The 18,449-nt window shown below is 37.8% G+C and overlaps 1 protein-coding gene across 1 annotated transcript in view; it reads right to left on the bottom strand.

Moving 5' to 3' along the window:
* Positions 1–6,286: 6,286 nt before the first annotated feature.
* KCNK2 (potassium two pore domain channel subfamily K member 2) overlaps positions 6,287–18,449 on the bottom strand; it is a gene marked incomplete at its 5' end in the record, with an annotated part of 77,608 nt that continues 65,445 nt past the window's right edge. Inside the window, one exon of the mRNA XM_061989636.1 lies at positions 6,287–6,604. Coding sequence (XP_061845620.1) covers positions 6,287–6,604 — 318 coding nt within the window. The remainder of the gene's footprint in view (positions 6,605–18,449) is intronic.

Genomic DNA, 18,449 nt, shown 5'->3' with positions numbered 1-18,449 from the left:
AAAAGTATTCAGTCTTTGTGACTTTGCACTCTATAGTTCAGAAGGGCCTAGACTGCAACTCTTGGGTTATTATTCTGTCCAAATGTGCAATACAGTGCCTTTAAATCTGTAAAATTATTTCTCTTCTGCTACAGAAAAAGCAAAGGTGATAAATTATTGTAAATGTTCTATACATGTCAGAGAAACGTATGCTAACTATGACTGTGCTAGTTAAAGCGGAATCTTTCTTTGTCATGCTTAACAGTCAAATCTAGTGGACTTGAACATGGGACTGTCCACTGCAGGGATGCAACCTAATATTTGTGAGGACGTCCTATATTTGCCCCTTTCAGACTATTAACTTCAATACTCGCATAGCCCTGTTAGGTTTGCCACTCAACTGTCAGGAAATTCATGTGTAGAAAATACGAGAAAACTTTGAACAAAACCATTTGAAAAAAGCCTCAGGAAGAGCTTTCCACCACTCTGCTTTAGCATGCTTAAGTGCATGAATACTATAATCTTTGTATAAAATGCAATGTCCACAAAAAACAGAAGCAGATTTGTAACTGGTAAAAAAGGTGCAAAACAACAGCATAGCAATGTGTTCTCTTATGGGAGAATTTTTAACAAATAGATTTGTATTTGTGGTCATCCAGCAAAGTTAAGTATCTGTCTGCCACAAGATAAACAAGACCAAAATTTACCTACTATGAAAGATGTACCTCTTCAGCAAAACTTCTCAGATCTCCCTGAGATCAAATTAACCATATTGGGGGGGGGGTTGAAGGGGGAAGCACTATCACTCCTTAAGAAGTCATTTCAGGCTCCTTTTCACCTTCTGGAGAACATTGTTATTTATTACTAATGACAAATAGTACATTCCCATTGAGATCTCAATTATATGCATATTATATGTTTTTCTCTGGAGGATGGACATCTGGCTGCATATAATTAGCCTTGAAAATTATCTAGAATTTACAATGGAGTTCAAGTAAATCCTTCTACAGGAGTTTCTCACTGAGGACATTTATTTACCAAAACCAGACTAAAGATTTCTACATAAACACACCTGTGACATTCATAGAAAAACATGGTGCACCCAGAGCATTTAATGAATACTAATAATAATAATTAGTGGAGACAGAACACAACTTATTATCTAACTTTTAGTCACAAAGAATTCTAATACCAGTAGCCTGGTGATAGCATATTAATTACAAACCACAGAGAGGTGAGTTGCTTTCTCTGTAATTATCTGTCTACAGCAACTAGACTAGAAAAACATCTAAACATTCAGAAAAAATTAAACCAGTTAATAAATAATTTATTATTTATTACATGACCAGTGTAGATAGACTGCTATAATCCATAAAAAGTTGTGAAGTCCATTGGCTGTCTAAGATACTGATTTTAAATGGAGCTATGTTTTCAAAGCACTACATTTACGTGGAACAACAGTCAGTATACCAAAGTGTCATTTTTTTAGTCAATTTAAGGAGATACAATAATATTGATACATATTTAAGGCACAAATACATCTGGCTCCAGAATAAAAAGCTGTATAAGCTACTGTATCAACTGTTATATACAAACAGTAAAAGGACGTGCTACAATAAGTAATGTACCTGCTTATAAACTTATCCAACATATTCCTCTGAAAGTTTGTGAAAGCATGATAAGCAATGGCCTAAAATGCAAATTTTCAAGTTGTCCAATATGCTCATTTGAATTGAGTCTCACACAGACTCTTTACAATGATAACAATAATGTGGCAAAGCAGAGAACGCTTGCACAAATGAAAGAGCTAGCATTTTTAATACCTCTGTAGCTCAACAGCTTTTTATTTCTAATAACAGTAAATCAGCATCTTCTCTATTTTTCCCAAATGGAACACTTTGTTCACAGTAAGGTTGTCTTGTTCACTTAAATCTGCAGGGCAACACTAACAAAAAAATCTTATTCATGTTTTTATGACAAAATAATTACTCTAACTCTAATGAATTCATGTAAAATGTATATTTCTCTTAATATATAAAATCCTTTCCTTTCAAACAGTCCTGCAAGGTAGGAAAGAAAAGGTAATTACCACATAACTGTATGACAGCAATTTATTAGAAATATTACTGCTGTATTTCAACACTACGTGTAGTTTTCCTGACAGGAAAATTTCCTTCCTGGGAAGTCATGTACATATATAAATAGACTGGATGTGGATGTAAGGTTGACTATGACTTTCATTTCTTCTTCCACAGGGCATGTCTTATTCCTATTTAGAGGTTATTGGTGTAGAAATAATGCTGGAAGAGCGAGAACTCCAAACATACATACAGACCAGATTTTCTCCCATCTGCCATCCCGGTCTTACAGTTTGCTTAATGACCTAAAGAAGGTCTATTACAATTTAAGGGTGGTTCCTTTAGAGATTTAGCACTCTGTGGGTTCCCAGCTTTCCTCCTGCTGTACCAAAAAAAAATAAAAGTTTCAGGAAGAGATGAACAGAGGAAGGCACAGAGAGGATGTTCACAAGATTCAGCAAGCTTCCGGGTTTGATCCTTCCAGGCTCTTTGCAGCTCAGACAATAGCACCTCAAAGCTGCCTAAGTATCAGGAAAAGAAGGACAGGAAGCCTGGAGCTAGAAAACATGGAGGAGATACTAAAATAAGCTCTTGCCTTGGTGGTCAAGCAAGAATGGGGCATGAAAGAAATTCTCCTCAACTCAGTCTCCCTGCCTCTTATGTAGAGCTATCAAAAAAAATCAAGGTTTTAACTAACATAGACACTTTATCAGATGTAGTATACCAGAGAATGAAAAAACCCATCAAGATTATCCTGTGCAAAAGTAAACAATAGAGATTATCTCTAGAGATTAGCTACTTCTAATAGATTTTGGTTAATTTTTAATAACGTGTCTCTTCTAACACAGAGAAATAAAATATTGTTAGGTGGCACATGTGCATTTACAGATTGTGTGCTACAACTTGTCTCACCCAAAATGTTTTGCCAGTGTCTTTTTTTTTTTTCAGTGGTATTTGGCTGGTAATATGAAAGAAAACAATGCTCTACCAAGTTGAAATACCTTTTTCACAAACTTGCCTAAGTAGCAAGCATCCTAACTGTCTGGAAACATCCTCATGTATGTGTAAGAGAACAGTTACAAACAGATTTTCATTAAGTCCTAATTCATGCTGTCATAGCTCTATATTTGGATGGGAAAAATGAGCTATGCAAAATTTTTAGAGGCAGGAAAGATAGGTTTTCAACACACAAGTCTGCCATCCTCAGCATTTGTGATCTATCACTTTATGTGGAGAGGGAGAAGAAGACTTTCCAGTAACATTAATGATACTAGACAGATTTGGATCATGAAAACTCTACGTACTTATACCATCTGGACTGTTGCATGTTTTCTTCTTCAGTTATTAAACTTACAAGTAAAGGAATTCATTTGTTACCGCTTTGTTCCAAACCAGCAAATCTCATTTGATAAGGTAGGATAATTTAGGTCCATTACAGAAGTGAAAAAAAAAGCCCCACAGTATCTTTTATATAAAATGACAGGGGTCCTTTTCCAGAGGTCATCTACAAAGTCATGGTAAACAAATGCTTAATGGTTTTAACAAAATATTCATAGTAATATCCCAAGCACTGTCACAGGATCTCAAAACAATGTATGTTTTGATAGGTCCTGAGATACCTAAAAGTTTCTTTAAAATGACAGAAACTGCACACATACAGTCACTTCTGTAGGCTGGTAAATGGAAACAAATGGGCTAGAATGATCCAAGAGTTTAACCTCAGATATCACATCTCTGAATGTCAAAGACAATAAACACTAAACATTACCAGTCCCTTTCTGAAAATCAGATCCAAAAGCGACCAAGACACTTCCCACTCAAATCTGATTGGAATGTTATAAGAAAACAGTCGTCTTCACTTACCACTACATCGTTGCAGGCTGGCTTTCCCTTGACCAAGAGCTAATTAAAGAGGTCACTGTAAAATATTCACTGCAGAAATGCCTGCTTGGTGACAAAGGCTGCTGCTCTTAGAGCGATTTTTTTGCACACTTCTGCAGCAGGTTACAAGCAGCCACAGGAGTGCTGGTAAGACACCAGGTCAGTGGTCTCCGCACCTCTCTCAGTGCAAAGATGGAGCAATTGCCATCAGCTCTGTAATGTATGACGGGGAAATGCAGCCTGACAAGTTTTTAAAACAAAATAGCAAGAAATATAACTTGAGGTACAGCAACCAACAAGCATTTTTTTTTTAAATAACAAGGAAAAAAATGTTTCTGTGCTGGGCAAGTCAAGCCTTTATTGCTAAACCAGCTTAAATTAGAGCAGGCAGCAAGCTGCTGTACTCTGTAATCAATGAAAGCACAAAAAACAGTTGCACAAATTATTCCTTTGCATTCCAGTTGTAGCAAGCAGGAGATTCAGAAAGCTTATTTTAATGAAAAACTTTATTTTTCATTACAATTCACAGTTTATACATGGCAAGAGGAACCCTTGCCATGTGGACATTCAGAACACTGTGCTGGGGAGACAAGGGTCTTTGTTGTAAGAGCATTGCTCGGTGCTGTGTCATGAACTTTCTTAGTTTTAAAAGCATACTCTCTGTAATTGTTAATTGACTTATATTTACACTGAATTGACTGAATTTACATATTAACTTATATTTATTAGAAAACAAGCTAAGCATCCAAAAAACATTAACATTCATATCTTGCATGTTGTCTAATGGTCAGAGATGCTGTAAGATTTGCCACTTGAATCATGCCCAATCAGCAAAGTCTCACTCTTCGTTAATTTACACAGAGCCTAAATTATTCTTTAGGGCCTGTTCTATTCCTTTTATGTACAGCCAGGTGACAATTATAAGAAAAAAATGCAAAATTATCCATTCTATCCTGCATTTCTTCTGAATCTCATGTACAACTATAAGTAAAACAGATGATACAAAATTATTGTGTTTTCTTGAAATCAATAAAGAAAACCCATAGTCTGGTTTAGATCTGCTTCTCATCAGCCTATCCCATCTGAACAATCATCGGTATTCAGATTGTGCTATTTATCAGCTCTTCTTCATGCCTGCACTTAAATTCAGAGCCATCTCTATTTGAAATGTAGAAAGTCACAGTGATACCAGTTTCAATCGCATTCCCATGTTAGTCACAGCTCCGGCACAGGCAGCCGCTGTACAGTGTGACATTCAGGAAAGCACTCCAGCAGGATTCCTGGGTAAAATATCATATGGCGTCTGGTGTGACTTGACTTAAAGAGGAAGTTAAGAATCCTTTTCGCAGAGCAACTATCTGGCAGAAGGTTTATGCTTATTAAAAATCGCTGTATTTCTCTGCATTGTTTTCTGGATGTGGGTGTTAGAATCCAGCGATTAAAAGCCTCTCCTGTCTCTCCTCAAAATAGTCATTTTTACTTGCTTGTCATCCACCAAATAATTTAGTGATAGATAAGCTGCAGATTTTTTGGTACATCTGACGCAGAGAAAAACAATCGCTGAACACTACTTGAAAAAATGAGACCTGAAGAAGGTCTGCAAATTCTACAAGTCAGTGTGAACAAGTATCGGCTGGACCTGAGTGAAATAAAATGCTTCTGGGGAACATGTTTGTAACTTTTGAAACTGCAGTGCCTTTAAATTTAGGACTAAGAAGATCATTTGATGACTGTGGAGTTTTGGCATTCATTAGTGCTGGTTGGTATCTTCATGACAGACACCTTTAAAATACCATTGTTTCAAGAAGATTGAAAGCTCAAATGAAACATATTTCTCATGCAAAAAAACCAACCAAACGAAAACCATACAGGAACTGTAGAGGTTCTGGTTCTCAAAAGATAAGGCACTGACAAAAATTTCTTAGGTAAAAGGCTGCATAAGAATTTCTTGCCATTTACAAATGTGTTGTAGTCCAGAAATGGTTCATTCCTAGGCTCAATAAGGTAGACCCTGAAATTTTAAGGACTGATCCCTCAAAGCTACATTGTTACTATAAACAAGTGTGATTCATTCTTGAGGCCATATGGCACATAAGGAGAAGTGAAAAACAGTCTGGGCAGATAAAGGCAGAAGACATTGCTTATTCCAGCATCTTTCAGTAACAGAAGTGCCATTCATCTTTGTGTCTTTGAAGAGATGCAATGGTAACTCTGGACTGTAGTTTCTGTGGAACTCATGCATGCATATAAAATGCTATTAGCATTAATCATTGACAAGGTGGAGAAAAAAAAAGTATATGGCTAGTCTAAGCCAAGAGCTTCTTGAGGACTGGGATCCAAAGATACGGCTACTTAATGTTTTCAATAACAGCTATCTCTTCTGCTGCACAGTGAGGTGTCAAACCATTCATATAAATGCTGTCTGTCTTTGTTAGGGCTGGCAACATGTCCTTCTCACTGGTGAGATGGTTGACTGACAGGGTTCTCTTGCAAGGAGTCAGGTCTTGGTTGTGGTTGACGGCGAGTTCTGCAGAGAGCTTCCTTTTGATAGAGGTAGCCCGCTGGAACTTGTCATAGATCTCCACGCTCAGGCGCCTTCGAGTTTCTTTGAACTCTGCGGTGACATTGGCTGTCCACTCTGCAGCATGGGCTCTGAATTCCCCTACCTGCAGCAAAAGCCAGGGGAGGGAAAAAACAGAAAGTATTACAGGGCCAAGGACTTTAGACAGTCTTTAGGCTCAAGAGCCCAGTAAGAGAGCAATGTGGCTTTGGGCTGGCAGATTTCTCATGCCACAGACTCACTCTTTTCATAACAGCAACTAAACAAGAAGCAATGTCACACTAGTAAGAGTTACCAACAACTCAAAAACCACAATAAAAATATTTTCTGATAGCATTTTTTCTTTAATTATAGGCAGTCGGCAACACAGGGAAGCTGCAGAGCCCTGACAGCTGCACAGGACCCAGCTGGTCGGGGGATGCTGAAATCCCAGCGATCCAGGCTGTGTTATGTATTGTTACTAGGGTGCAGGGTTATTTATGAGCACTTTTAGTGTCTCTGGAAAGATCCTGGGGAGACTTGGAAAATAATCTTCTAAATTTAGACAGAAAAGCTTTTTTAAAGAAAAATGTCAGCTGCTGGTACTCTCTCTTTCCTGCACTTGCTTAAACTTAGCCATCAACGTAGCAACAGTTTCAACCATGTCAGCAACATGTCTGCTTACCACCCTGACTCCACTGAAATAACATCCTAAATAGCAGTATGAAGATGACTGACCAGTTGAAACTTGGAGAGCTGTTACCAATTACACCCAGAGGAAACACAGCCTGCCAGTCGTCACTGCTGTACAATTACCATACAGCTGGAGCGTTTCCCCTGCTATGCACACATCTCCAGTCAGATTGACTGTAAGGTGCTAGTTTGTACCATCGCTACCGCTGCCGCCTGCTTGGTTCAGGTGCTCTAATTCTGTATGTCCTCATGTTGGCAGCCTTTACGACAAAAGCTGATCCACCTTCACTCAAAGCTGCCACAGTTTTTACTCCTTCCAATTTATTTCCACCATTTCAATGTGTCAGTGCTAGGGAAGCTGGAGGATGTCATGAATCTAAGCTCTGAGGGAAGGCTCAGGAGGGCAAAGAAGGAACACAATCCCAAATTATCTTTATTTTTCCTCCGATATGGCATGAGGTAGACTAAGCAGCTAAGCCAGATAATAGTCCGAGGTGAACTATGGCCTTGTAATTTATGGGCGAGTTATACTTTTGCTCTCGTATTTCAAGCAAACTACTGTTACAGTACTGAGTAAGCTATATGTAGAAAGAAGGCCCCTTTTGAGGGCACTATCTTATTATAACTGCAAGGAAATAGATTTTTTCTCTTCAAATCTCTGCTTTGTAGGCTGTAGTTGGAAGGTATAGCATAGGGAAGATAGACTGCTGATAAATATGACTCCAAGCCAAAGCATTTTAGAAGAATTAACCTGCTGAAATAAATTAGTCTAATTGGTACTGCTCAGTCCAAAATTTCAATAATTGGCAAGCAAATTCGGACTTAGTGAACACAGAAATAAAAGAAAATTAACATAGAGAAATATGGGGGATAAACCAGCAGAGAAAAGCAGCCGCAGGCTTATTCATGCTTTACAGTGCAGTAGAAAACAGGAATATAATGAAGGTAAAAAATAATCAGGAAAACTTTCCCCCTCCAGAAACAAAGCAAAACAAAAAGATCTCTTTACCCAGGGGTCAGTTTATTGCATTTGTCTCAGCTTCAGTGAATTACACAGACGACTAATGTGGAGTCATTATGTATATTTTCTAAAACAAGGATTATTATCTGTAACAGACAAAGGACTCACCCAGCTGAATGATTATTAGTATTTAAATTGTGCAATTAGGATCAGACACACTGCACTTCAGGTCTGAACATAATGAAATCTGTAATGCTGAAACATTTCAGCTGCTACAATATTTTTATTTACAGTAAACAAGTAATAAAAATCTGATAAGTAATATCAGTGCACAACCTGGGGCACTTTTGCCCTTGTCCAAAGCTTTACTACAGGCAGGCTGCTCAGGATCTGGAGTGTGCTTCTGTCCAGGGAAGAAAAGAGACAGTACGTGGGTTCCTATTTTACGCCACATGCTTGGACTCCTCACCAGCTGTGTAAGCATTTGTCAGACCAGTTATTTTGTTCAGGCATACATCTTTGGCATTGCATTTGAACCTTCGAGGGATCTTACCAAACTGGTACCTTTAAAACTGCATCTTAGCAACCTCCTGGAAGCTACAGGCATATTGAACTGTCTCCCTCGATGCTTTCTAACCTTCCTTTCGCTAGTTGTTTCAGTTCCCACTTCTCTTATGTTTTCTCAGCAAAGAAAAAACACTCATTCACGCTTTTGACAAGAGCAAGTGTATGTAACCTCTAGGATAGCCTAAAAATTCCCTTGCCAGCCCCTCTCACCACATACTAGTAATGGAACTGTCTTGTACAGGGTCATCTGCTATATTTTAACTTTTATGCACATAAGTTATTCAGGAGGATTTTTAAATTGTAGTTTTTAGGATATCAAATAACTAAAGCAAAATTATGCAGCCAGTTGGAGTTGCTCAGCCTAGAGAAGAGAAGGCTCTGGGGAGACCTTAGAGCAGACTTCTAGTACCTAAAGGAGTCTACAAGCAAGCCAGAGAGGGGCTTTTTACAAGGGCATGCAGTGACAGGACAAAAGATAACTGCTTCAAATTGAAAGAGAGTAGATTTGGTTTAGATGTAGGGACAAAATTCTTCAATATGAGGGTGTAGAGACCCTGGAACAGGTTGCACAGGAAAATTGTGGGTTTCCCATCCCTGGAAGTCTTCAAGGCCAGACCGGTTGGGGCTTTGAGCAACCTGGTCTAGTGGAAGGTGTCCCTGCCTTCCACCAACAGGGCAGTTGGAACTAAATGGTCTTTAAGGTCCCTTCCAACCCAGACCATTCTATGATTACACTGGTCCATGTTCCATTAATTAAGGTGATATGGAACCTGAACATGGTGGACTCAATTCTATCTGCCTGTAGTCTAGAGCTATGATTTTTTTTTTGGCACAATTTAATTTTTGTTACAAAATCATTGAAAACATTGAGAAAAGCAGTATTATTGCTAAGCAGAATTGAAATATATTAGTAGTAATACAGAGGTAATTGCCACAGCATGAGAAACTTGAAGTTCACTATGTGAACTATACACACCCCAAATTACTGCTTTCAGGCCTTAGGTTGTGTGAGAACTGAAATGCACTCAAAAAAATGTTATCTCTTCAGAATAAAACTCTTAATTCCATAACACTTTCACACTCAAGCACAAAAGGTTATAGGAAAAGGGAACATGCAGTTTTTAACTGTAAGTGCACATAAGCAACTTGCTCTTATAATTTGATCCCTTCTTTATCCATGAGGACATTTCTGTATATGTTTAGGTTCTTTCTGTCCTTAAGGTATGACATTTTACCATACTACATTATAGCTCCTGTTCATATGGGGGCTGACAGCCACAAAATGTCTTATGCAAAGTGATTGAAATGCCAGTTGGGTAAAAAAATCTCAATGTACCTATCCACTGCAACGATTGTTTACTTTTCTCTAATTCTCCTGCCTCATTAGAGCACACAGCTCTGCAGACTGCAGCTGTCACAGTTGGGGGCAATGTGACACAAGGGCAAGACCTTTTAGTTGTTAATAATTTCTGTGACTAAGTAGTTAAGGTTGAATGACACAAAATATTTCAAAAGTAATAGGAAAAAAACCCATCACAGCAATAGCACCTGACTCAGCCATAAAACAGGCAGCACTAACCTGGTTATGGTCCTCACTCCTAACCTTCAGGAAATAGTAATACCAACAGTAATGGGGACACAGGCCCTATGCCTGCTCCAGGACTGACTTCCTCCACATCAAATTCCAATTTAAACTGCGAGATGTTAGACATATTTCACACAGAGTATCAACTCTAACATATTAACATTGTACTTTGAACATCAACAGCTAGTAACTTGATTAGATATTTATGAAGCAATATCCTACTGCTTTATGAGTCCAGGGAAGACAGATCTAAATGACAAATGCTTAAGAAATATGTTAATGGTAATACAATTAAATATTCCACATAGCCCATTTAATGAAAAAAATAGATACTTTTCTTTCAAATAAACAGTGTTGACTCAATTCCCTGCCCAACACAGGCTGCCTGGCCTCCAGCTACCACTGCAGATGGGCCTGGATATTTCACACATTCTGCATTGTATCTGACAGCCTGATAGTGATATCTCAAATACCACAGGTCATAGAGTCATAGAATGGTAGGGGTTCATCTCTAGTACTATCTCTAAATATCTATGTTTAAGTATCTCTGTCTAGCTGTGGTGGAAATGTCATATTTACTTTATTAGGATATAATGAGGATGAGCCTCTGAACACTTTTGAAGCACGTCTACTCATTCCTGTTAGTCACTTTTGATTTTTTTGTGGGTTTGTCTGTTTTTAACTGTACATAAAAAAAAATACTGCATGAACTTCCTGAAACAGTTCCTGATCAAACAGTTCCCAACTGAACAGTTCCCAGGCTGTGCACATACATTATCACCAATATAATTTAAAAAATAGACACACTGAATTTGAAAGAACTAGGAAAAATCATGGACATTAAGTCCTAACAAAACCCATCTAAGTTACTAGTGACCTAAGATTGTCTCTCAGCCAATATCACCAATGAGACCAAAACTATTTACTTTCATCACCAACATGTATTAGCATTCTCAATGTCCAGCTGAGCTCCACGTTTAGAGAAAGGCCAATGGTATAACCCAGAATTTAAGTATGTCCAAGGAGATGCTACTGTTAGAACAAAAAAAACCCAACTCCAAACATTTGAAGATACCGAAGCAACTGATTCGTTCTTCATGACATCTACTCTAATTTCTTATACTTGTCAGGAATTTGCAGATCTTTTTGGACACTGCTCACAGCAGATATACAAATAATTCTACCAACAAAACTGCCCACCATGTACGAAGAACACTCATCATACAAAGTGTGGTCTGGACAGCACAAGCCATATATCCATAATCTTTACATGACAAAGTCATACTTTGAATTAAGGCACACCTGTGATCTAACACACACACACAAAAAAAGGATGCCTTTAAACAGACCAAAATGAATACACACTTGTCTAAATTAATTTTGCCTTAGTTTTGCTTCTCTCAGGGAGATGGTTGAAAAATCTTGATGTTACAGTACAACCAGTTAATCTACTTCAAGCCACAGAATGCAAAGAAAGATAGCCTGCTTGAATGCAGACAATTGACACAAAAGTTAGGATATACTTGAAAGGAGCTAAACCACTAAGTACTAAACAAAAAAAATTAGCATTACATATGCTGTGCAAGAAAACTAAAATATGTCTTTCTAAATAATGTATGTTAGCTTTTTATTTCATAGCTTTACTTTCTGTAGTTTCCCTTTGGCACACGAGGCTCATACATTCTACCATGGTCATGTTAGTACAAGCCCCAAAAAACAAGAATTAAAGAGCAAGTAGATAAAATAAAGATATCCATCTGACTGCATTTTAGGGACAAAAAAAGTGGCCTTGTTTACAGATATTCTTAGTGCTCTGTATGTTCCTAAGTATGTAATTTCTAACATCCCTAATGCATTCCCAAAGTTTTGCAGCTTTATTTTTCCTCCCAAGCGTTCTTTTTTGTTACTTAAAAATAACACATCCAATTAACCTCTCCATTATATGCTACTCAGACAAAACTAGAATGAGCACGTACTCTACTCCAGGCAGTAGAGTACATAACATTTTTTCTTAGCTTTCAAGAAACTCATTCAGCATTCACAGAAATTGTTCTCAAAGTCTCACTTCAAGATCAAAATTTTAAAAAGTGTAGGTACAGAGAGGGTTGATGAGTTTAACAATGCAGCTGCTCAGTGGATTGATTCCCTGCGTGGGTAGGAGGGTACCACCCTCCTGAGCTACTGCTGGATGCAAATGTACGTTCCCTACGTCATTGGTCTACACACTGGAGAAGACTGGAATGCAGAAGAGAAGACAACAAATTTTATTGAAGCCTGTGCATTTCCTGTACATTAAGGGAATCTCATTTCTAGTCTATATAAAATTTCCATCCTAATTATTTGACTTTTATTATTTCTGTAGTTCTAACATTATCAGTAAGCACCCAAACCCCATTCTAACATTATCAGTAAGCACCCAAACCCCATTGTGTTGCAATCTGTGGATGTGTCTGTAAGGAGCAGTGTGCTTTGTATGTTTTTTAAGGGAGAACAGTAACAAAACCCAACACAGAAATACCACAGGCACTAATGAGATATCTGTGCTGAGCTTTCCCAAATGTTTAACCACTATCTTCTGTTCCTTCATTCTGTCAGGACCTCATCTCTGTTGCAGAGAACTCTTCTATACCAGGTCCTTAAGCTACTAGACTTTAACTTCATAGTGAATTGCACAAATGAAGCAGTAAGTGACCTCTTTTTTGGTTCCTTTGTCTGGTATACATGTTTCTCTCTTTTTCAGGTAACTATTAGAGGGGAAAGATCCTATTTTGTGAAATTACTATTTTCTGGGTTAACATTCCAATTACAGAGATAACAATTACGTTTGTATTTTTGTAGCCATGGTGGTCAGAAATGTTTTGGGAATACTGCTTTCCCACTGGAAATTGGATTATTCAGTCCTGTAACAAGTAATGTTTGTGAGTTCATTCTGGTGAGCAATGGTTGTTTGGTTTCACCCACATAAATACCATGGGCACATCTGATGCCTTGGATGAAATAAACAACATTCTCCAATGGGAATGCAGAGAGGCCATGAATTTTGATAATTTTTTGTGGAGGAACATCTATGGTAGCAGCTGTGGGAATATATTTTGTGGAGCTGTGACAGATGGTAGAAGCAGCCATGGCCCTTTTGTGTTATCATGGTCTGATTCAACAAAATAAAAACAGGTAGCCTACAAAACTTTTAAAAAATAATGTCTAGAAAAACAGAACCAGATATACTAAGTCACCACATTTATTTTTGTTTATCTCTTTTTTTTTCCCTGGAATTATGAACACTCCTATGTTAGATACCTCCTCAGAACTACTATTGAATATTGCCCAGACACCTTTGCATAGAGCCGCATGTGTGTCTCAGTATAGTATATGACTTATTGGCCTGATTGTCTCCTTCTTTCAAGTGCTGCTTTATTGATAAGTTCCAAAGTTAAGAAAATATCCTCACAGTTTCCTATAAAAATCAGCTTTTCCATTTAGTTGTTTCATCTGCTTCAGACAGCTGTCCAACCACTCTTTCAACCTAATGACAGTGAACTACATAAACCTATCTTAACCACAAGAAACTCTTTTCGTTTACATAAAGCTCTACCAGCTAAGCCTAAGGTGATTCAGGAGAACAGCATGTGCTCTCTGCCTGCACTATACAACAAATTACTTTGCTGCAGATAGAAACAGCAAATGTTTTAAGAATTATACCAGAAGCATAATGAAACCCAAGATACAGACAGTTCAAAGATGGTCTCAACTTTCTCCCACAGAAAAGAGACAATGACGCTTTCATAAACGCATTGGACTTTTTTAGCTTATAAATACATGCTAAAAAAGACTTCTAATTTTGTCTCGGTTCTGTGTAAGGAATGGCTATTTCAACTACGTGGTCAAGTCCCAGTAAAAACTGTTTATTTCTTAACTTTCTGATGTTAATATCCAAAATGCTATTTGTCTGAAACATAAATGCTCTTTGATTGTTCAGCAGTAGTATAATGACCACAGTCATTCCTTGTCAAGGAAAGTATTCCACAGTTCCTTTTATCCATGACTGAAAAGTGATTTCCTCACTGTTAACACAAGTTCTTAAAGATGCAAGGGTATTATGTTGAACTGGCTTTGTCTGCAGGACTTGTCCACAAGACAGTTATCCCATACAAGCACATTCAGTATTACTAACATGTTTCAGGATCTTTTCCTAACAATAACCAAACACTGAGATATCTTAGAAAAGTAACGTTTCCAGGAACGTTAATGATGAAGATGTGGGCCAAACAGATTGCAGATTAAATACCACTCTGTCAATAGAGCTAAGTCACAGATATATTTGTCACAGTAAAGCAGCGATTGCATCTTGCCTCAAAAAATCACGATGTCCTAATATAAAGCGCAACAGTGTACATTAATGGAATCGTCATGCAGAATTAACGCCAAGAAATGTCACTACTACAACTGAGCTCTCCTTAATCAATTTCTTCTCATTATGAAGCATAAGTCACTTGCTTCAGAGGTTTTTTTGCAAATTCATTAGCTCTCGCCATTGCTACCTGGTTGCATGCAGCTCACACTAGAGGCATTTCCATCCTCAAACCATCCAGTTGGCATGGTGAGGCAAGGGGAGCACTGTGGGAGGGCAAGGCCAGGAACAGGGGCTGGCAGGACAGTGGACCTCTGCCCTTGGTACACACAGCATGCTGTGTTGCTCATGGAAGTATATTTAGGCAGCACATCTCTTGTAATCAGCACCATACCAGCATCATTTCAGGACTCAGTACTTAATATGCAATAACAAACCAGTCATCTCTAAAGGGCTTTAATATGCCTAGCTGAGAGGCATGATTTAAATATAAAACACATCAACATTATAACCATGTAGATGTTATCTTTGCGTGTATGTGTTGAACCTGAAGTTAAGCAGGCATCACATGTCCAAAGCACACAGTGCTATGAGGAGACATCTCAAAAAGTGTCCAAAACCACAAATAGATAAGTTTTCCTAGGACTCTCGGAACGTTTTCTTTCACATTCATTATTGCACACAGTACTAAAATATACTTGTAAAAAAGAGTGATTGATACAGTAACTCAGTATTACAGACTGTTGCTAGGGCAGACTGAAAACAGTACCAGGATGACTTACACTCAGTCTCCTGAGAAGGGAAGAGATCAAACTGCATTCAAAATCAGGTTGCTCATTTCTACTTTCTCCTTACATCAATACCAGCCTACCTACATCTTTGAGACTCAGAGATGTTATGGAAGAACTATACTTTCATCTTGCATTTTTGGAGTGGGGTTTTTTGTCCTGTCATTAGTCAAATTTGACCAGAAACCTATGGCTGTATCTACTGTAGAAAGCTTTTGTAATTTTCCCCATCTCATACAAATTATCAGAAAGAATCACTTTTTTTGAATGTGGCTATTCTTTCTAAAATAATTTTTTTTCTGAATATCTTGAATAGACTAGAAAAAGCTCTTAATGCTAGGCAGACTTCAGACAGCTCTTTTTTCAGTTTTGTAGCTGTCTGCATTCTTTCTGAAGTTTAGACTACAGACCTAGGGACTGTTTTCTGGTAATACACCTTTTAACATCTGCGTCAGTAACACCACCTTCCTACAGAAAACCAACAATCCCCAGTTTGTGCATCCTAGAATGATGTCACCTCAAATAATCACTGCATTGCAAAAGCACTTCACTTGCAATTGCTTTCACACCATGAGCTTCTCTCACAAATATTTTTGACGCAGTGCTTTCTATGAACGGACTTCCATTAAGCCAGTCTGACTTACTCGTTGAACTTGTGGATATACAATTCTTAAAACTACTGCATTTGGGGTTTTTAATTGTTTGTTAGAAAATGAAAAGTCCAAAGCATTTTCTTCAACAGAAGCTGACCCTTCTCGACTAAAACAATGCACAATGGATCAGCAATTGACTCACACATTTGTAAAAAGTGTCCCATCACCAGGCTGAAGGGTTATTCTTATCACCCTCATTTCTAAGTGAACAGATTTTGTTTCTTAAAACAGTGAGAGCTAGGTAAAGTGCTCATCACTGAAAAATAAAAATTCCTTCCCCATTGCTCACACATCCTCACTGAACAGCCTCTGAGACTTATCTGTTTGCCTGATATGCCGGTTCAACTCACTAAAATCTTGCAAACTGTTTCTCACTCATAGTCTATATTTAGGGTCCCTCCTTGGAGCATATGACAGATGGGTTCAAGTCCTCTTTAGGCTGGGACCCTTAGACTCAGTGAACACCTTTAGTCAGAACCTAGTAAAATGAAAAGACAACAAGTATTATAGGGAGTGCAACAATCCCCATGGCATCGTCATGACAAGTCTCATTCTGTTTTGACAAATATGAGTGATAGCTCTGCCACTGGTGCCAAGAAGATTAAACTGAATGATGATTCAAATGAATCAAAATTGTTTAATTTGTTTATAAATATCAAAGATAACAATTGCCTCTTGAATTTCTACAAGAAGTGAATGAGCTATTTGTCGTGAAATATTAGGCTTGCTCTTTAAAGCTGGATCCATATCATTCACTCGGAAAGATACCCAGCATGAAAAATCACTTCTCCGAACTCAGCCTATGTCTAACATGAGTCAGTCATCTGGACTCATATAGTGAAGAGAAAAGGTTCTTCCAGGATGCAATTCATGTCATATGGTAGATGCCTTAAAAAAATTAAAATTGATTATGGTAGAAACACTAATTTCCTTCCACTGACTATAAACAGAACTTAGATGACTAGGACAGATGTTGATATCTGTACTGGAGATGAATCTCATCTTCATTGACTTGAATGGAGTCTGGACTAGAGCTTAACAAAGAATATCACAAGGCTAAGGGTCATAAACACTTAATTTTTAAAACAGGAATTTGAAATGTATAGTCCAAATGACTAAGATTCTTGGTTAGGTAGACATTTTTGCTGGAAATGCTGACATTCAGAAGCTGCTGCATACTGATGAAAAATATGACAAGGAAAAAAAAACCTGCTGAAATATTACCTTTTCAAAGAGACTAAAATCAGAAGACTTCAAAAGTGCTCTGAGTAATCAGAGTATAGAAAGTAATGAAGAGGAGGGAGTTTAAGGAAAGCTAGTACAGCTGAAGCTGAACTTCAGAGACAGATCGCCTACTTAAGATTACAGCACACAGCATGTTCCAGTGACTTTCTGACACTTCATCTGTCTTACTGTATGAACTGCTTCCAGCAGCAGATCTATCCTTCTGAAACTCCCACTTCTGTGTCTACTTGTCTTTCACTTCCCTCACCATTTGCTGCATTCAATACTCTCAAGAGTATTTCAGGAGACAAGAGCCACCTGAACAACTGACAGACATTCTGGTTATCTGGATTTTAATATCAAAATACAGCATTATTGTTGTAGATCAGTGCATATGTCTGTTGTCTCAGTTCCACTTGCATATGGCAAACTTTCCTGCTAGTATCCTGAGAAAAAATAGATGTTTTATTTTGTTGAAACTGTGAAATGCATTATTACCACTAAGTCTTTAAGAACATCACAACTGTATTAAGAAAAATATGAACAGGACTATAGATATTAGGTGATATCCATAATCAATGTGCCCACTTCCTGGAATATGGAGGTGTCACAATATACACCCTAAATACACCATGATATACTACTTTTCACTAAAGTAAAAATTTGCCCTATAGGAAAGGGCAAAAGGGAGAAATATCTAATACCTCAGCAGATATACAGTTTTTGTCATTGAGGACAAGAGAGGGGCTTTCCAACACTTGTAACCTGTGTCTTCATCGCAGACTTTGGTACATTTCACTAGACTTGGCTGCTCTCAGATCTCTGTCTTAGACTGCTGAAACCAACACAACCAGTCACTACTAAATAATCTGCTTCCTCCTATATCTAAAACATGGTAGGCTACTACTATTTCTTTCATTAAAGTTATGATACAAATACTACACAAAATCTTGTTTGCTTGTAGGTATTGATACCATAGTGAATAAATTACTTGATGGAGATTTTCAGTGTCCTTTGTTTCCTAGGAAATATATTAAACCTTTGCAGGTTTCAGAGTGTATTAATTATGGTCCCATAGATTTTATCATAGCCTCTGTATCTCAGTAGATTTCAATATATAACCTTGTTTCTAATTTCAAAGGCTTCCTTTAAA

Source organism: Colius striatus, chromosome 2, assembly GCF_028858725.1.
Source record: "Colius striatus isolate bColStr4 chromosome 2, bColStr4.1.hap1, whole genome shotgun sequence".
NCBI classification, from domain to species: Eukaryota; Metazoa; Chordata; class Aves; order Coliiformes; family Coliidae; genus Colius; species Colius striatus.
This window is presented reverse-complemented; position numbering and strand designations above follow the sequence as displayed.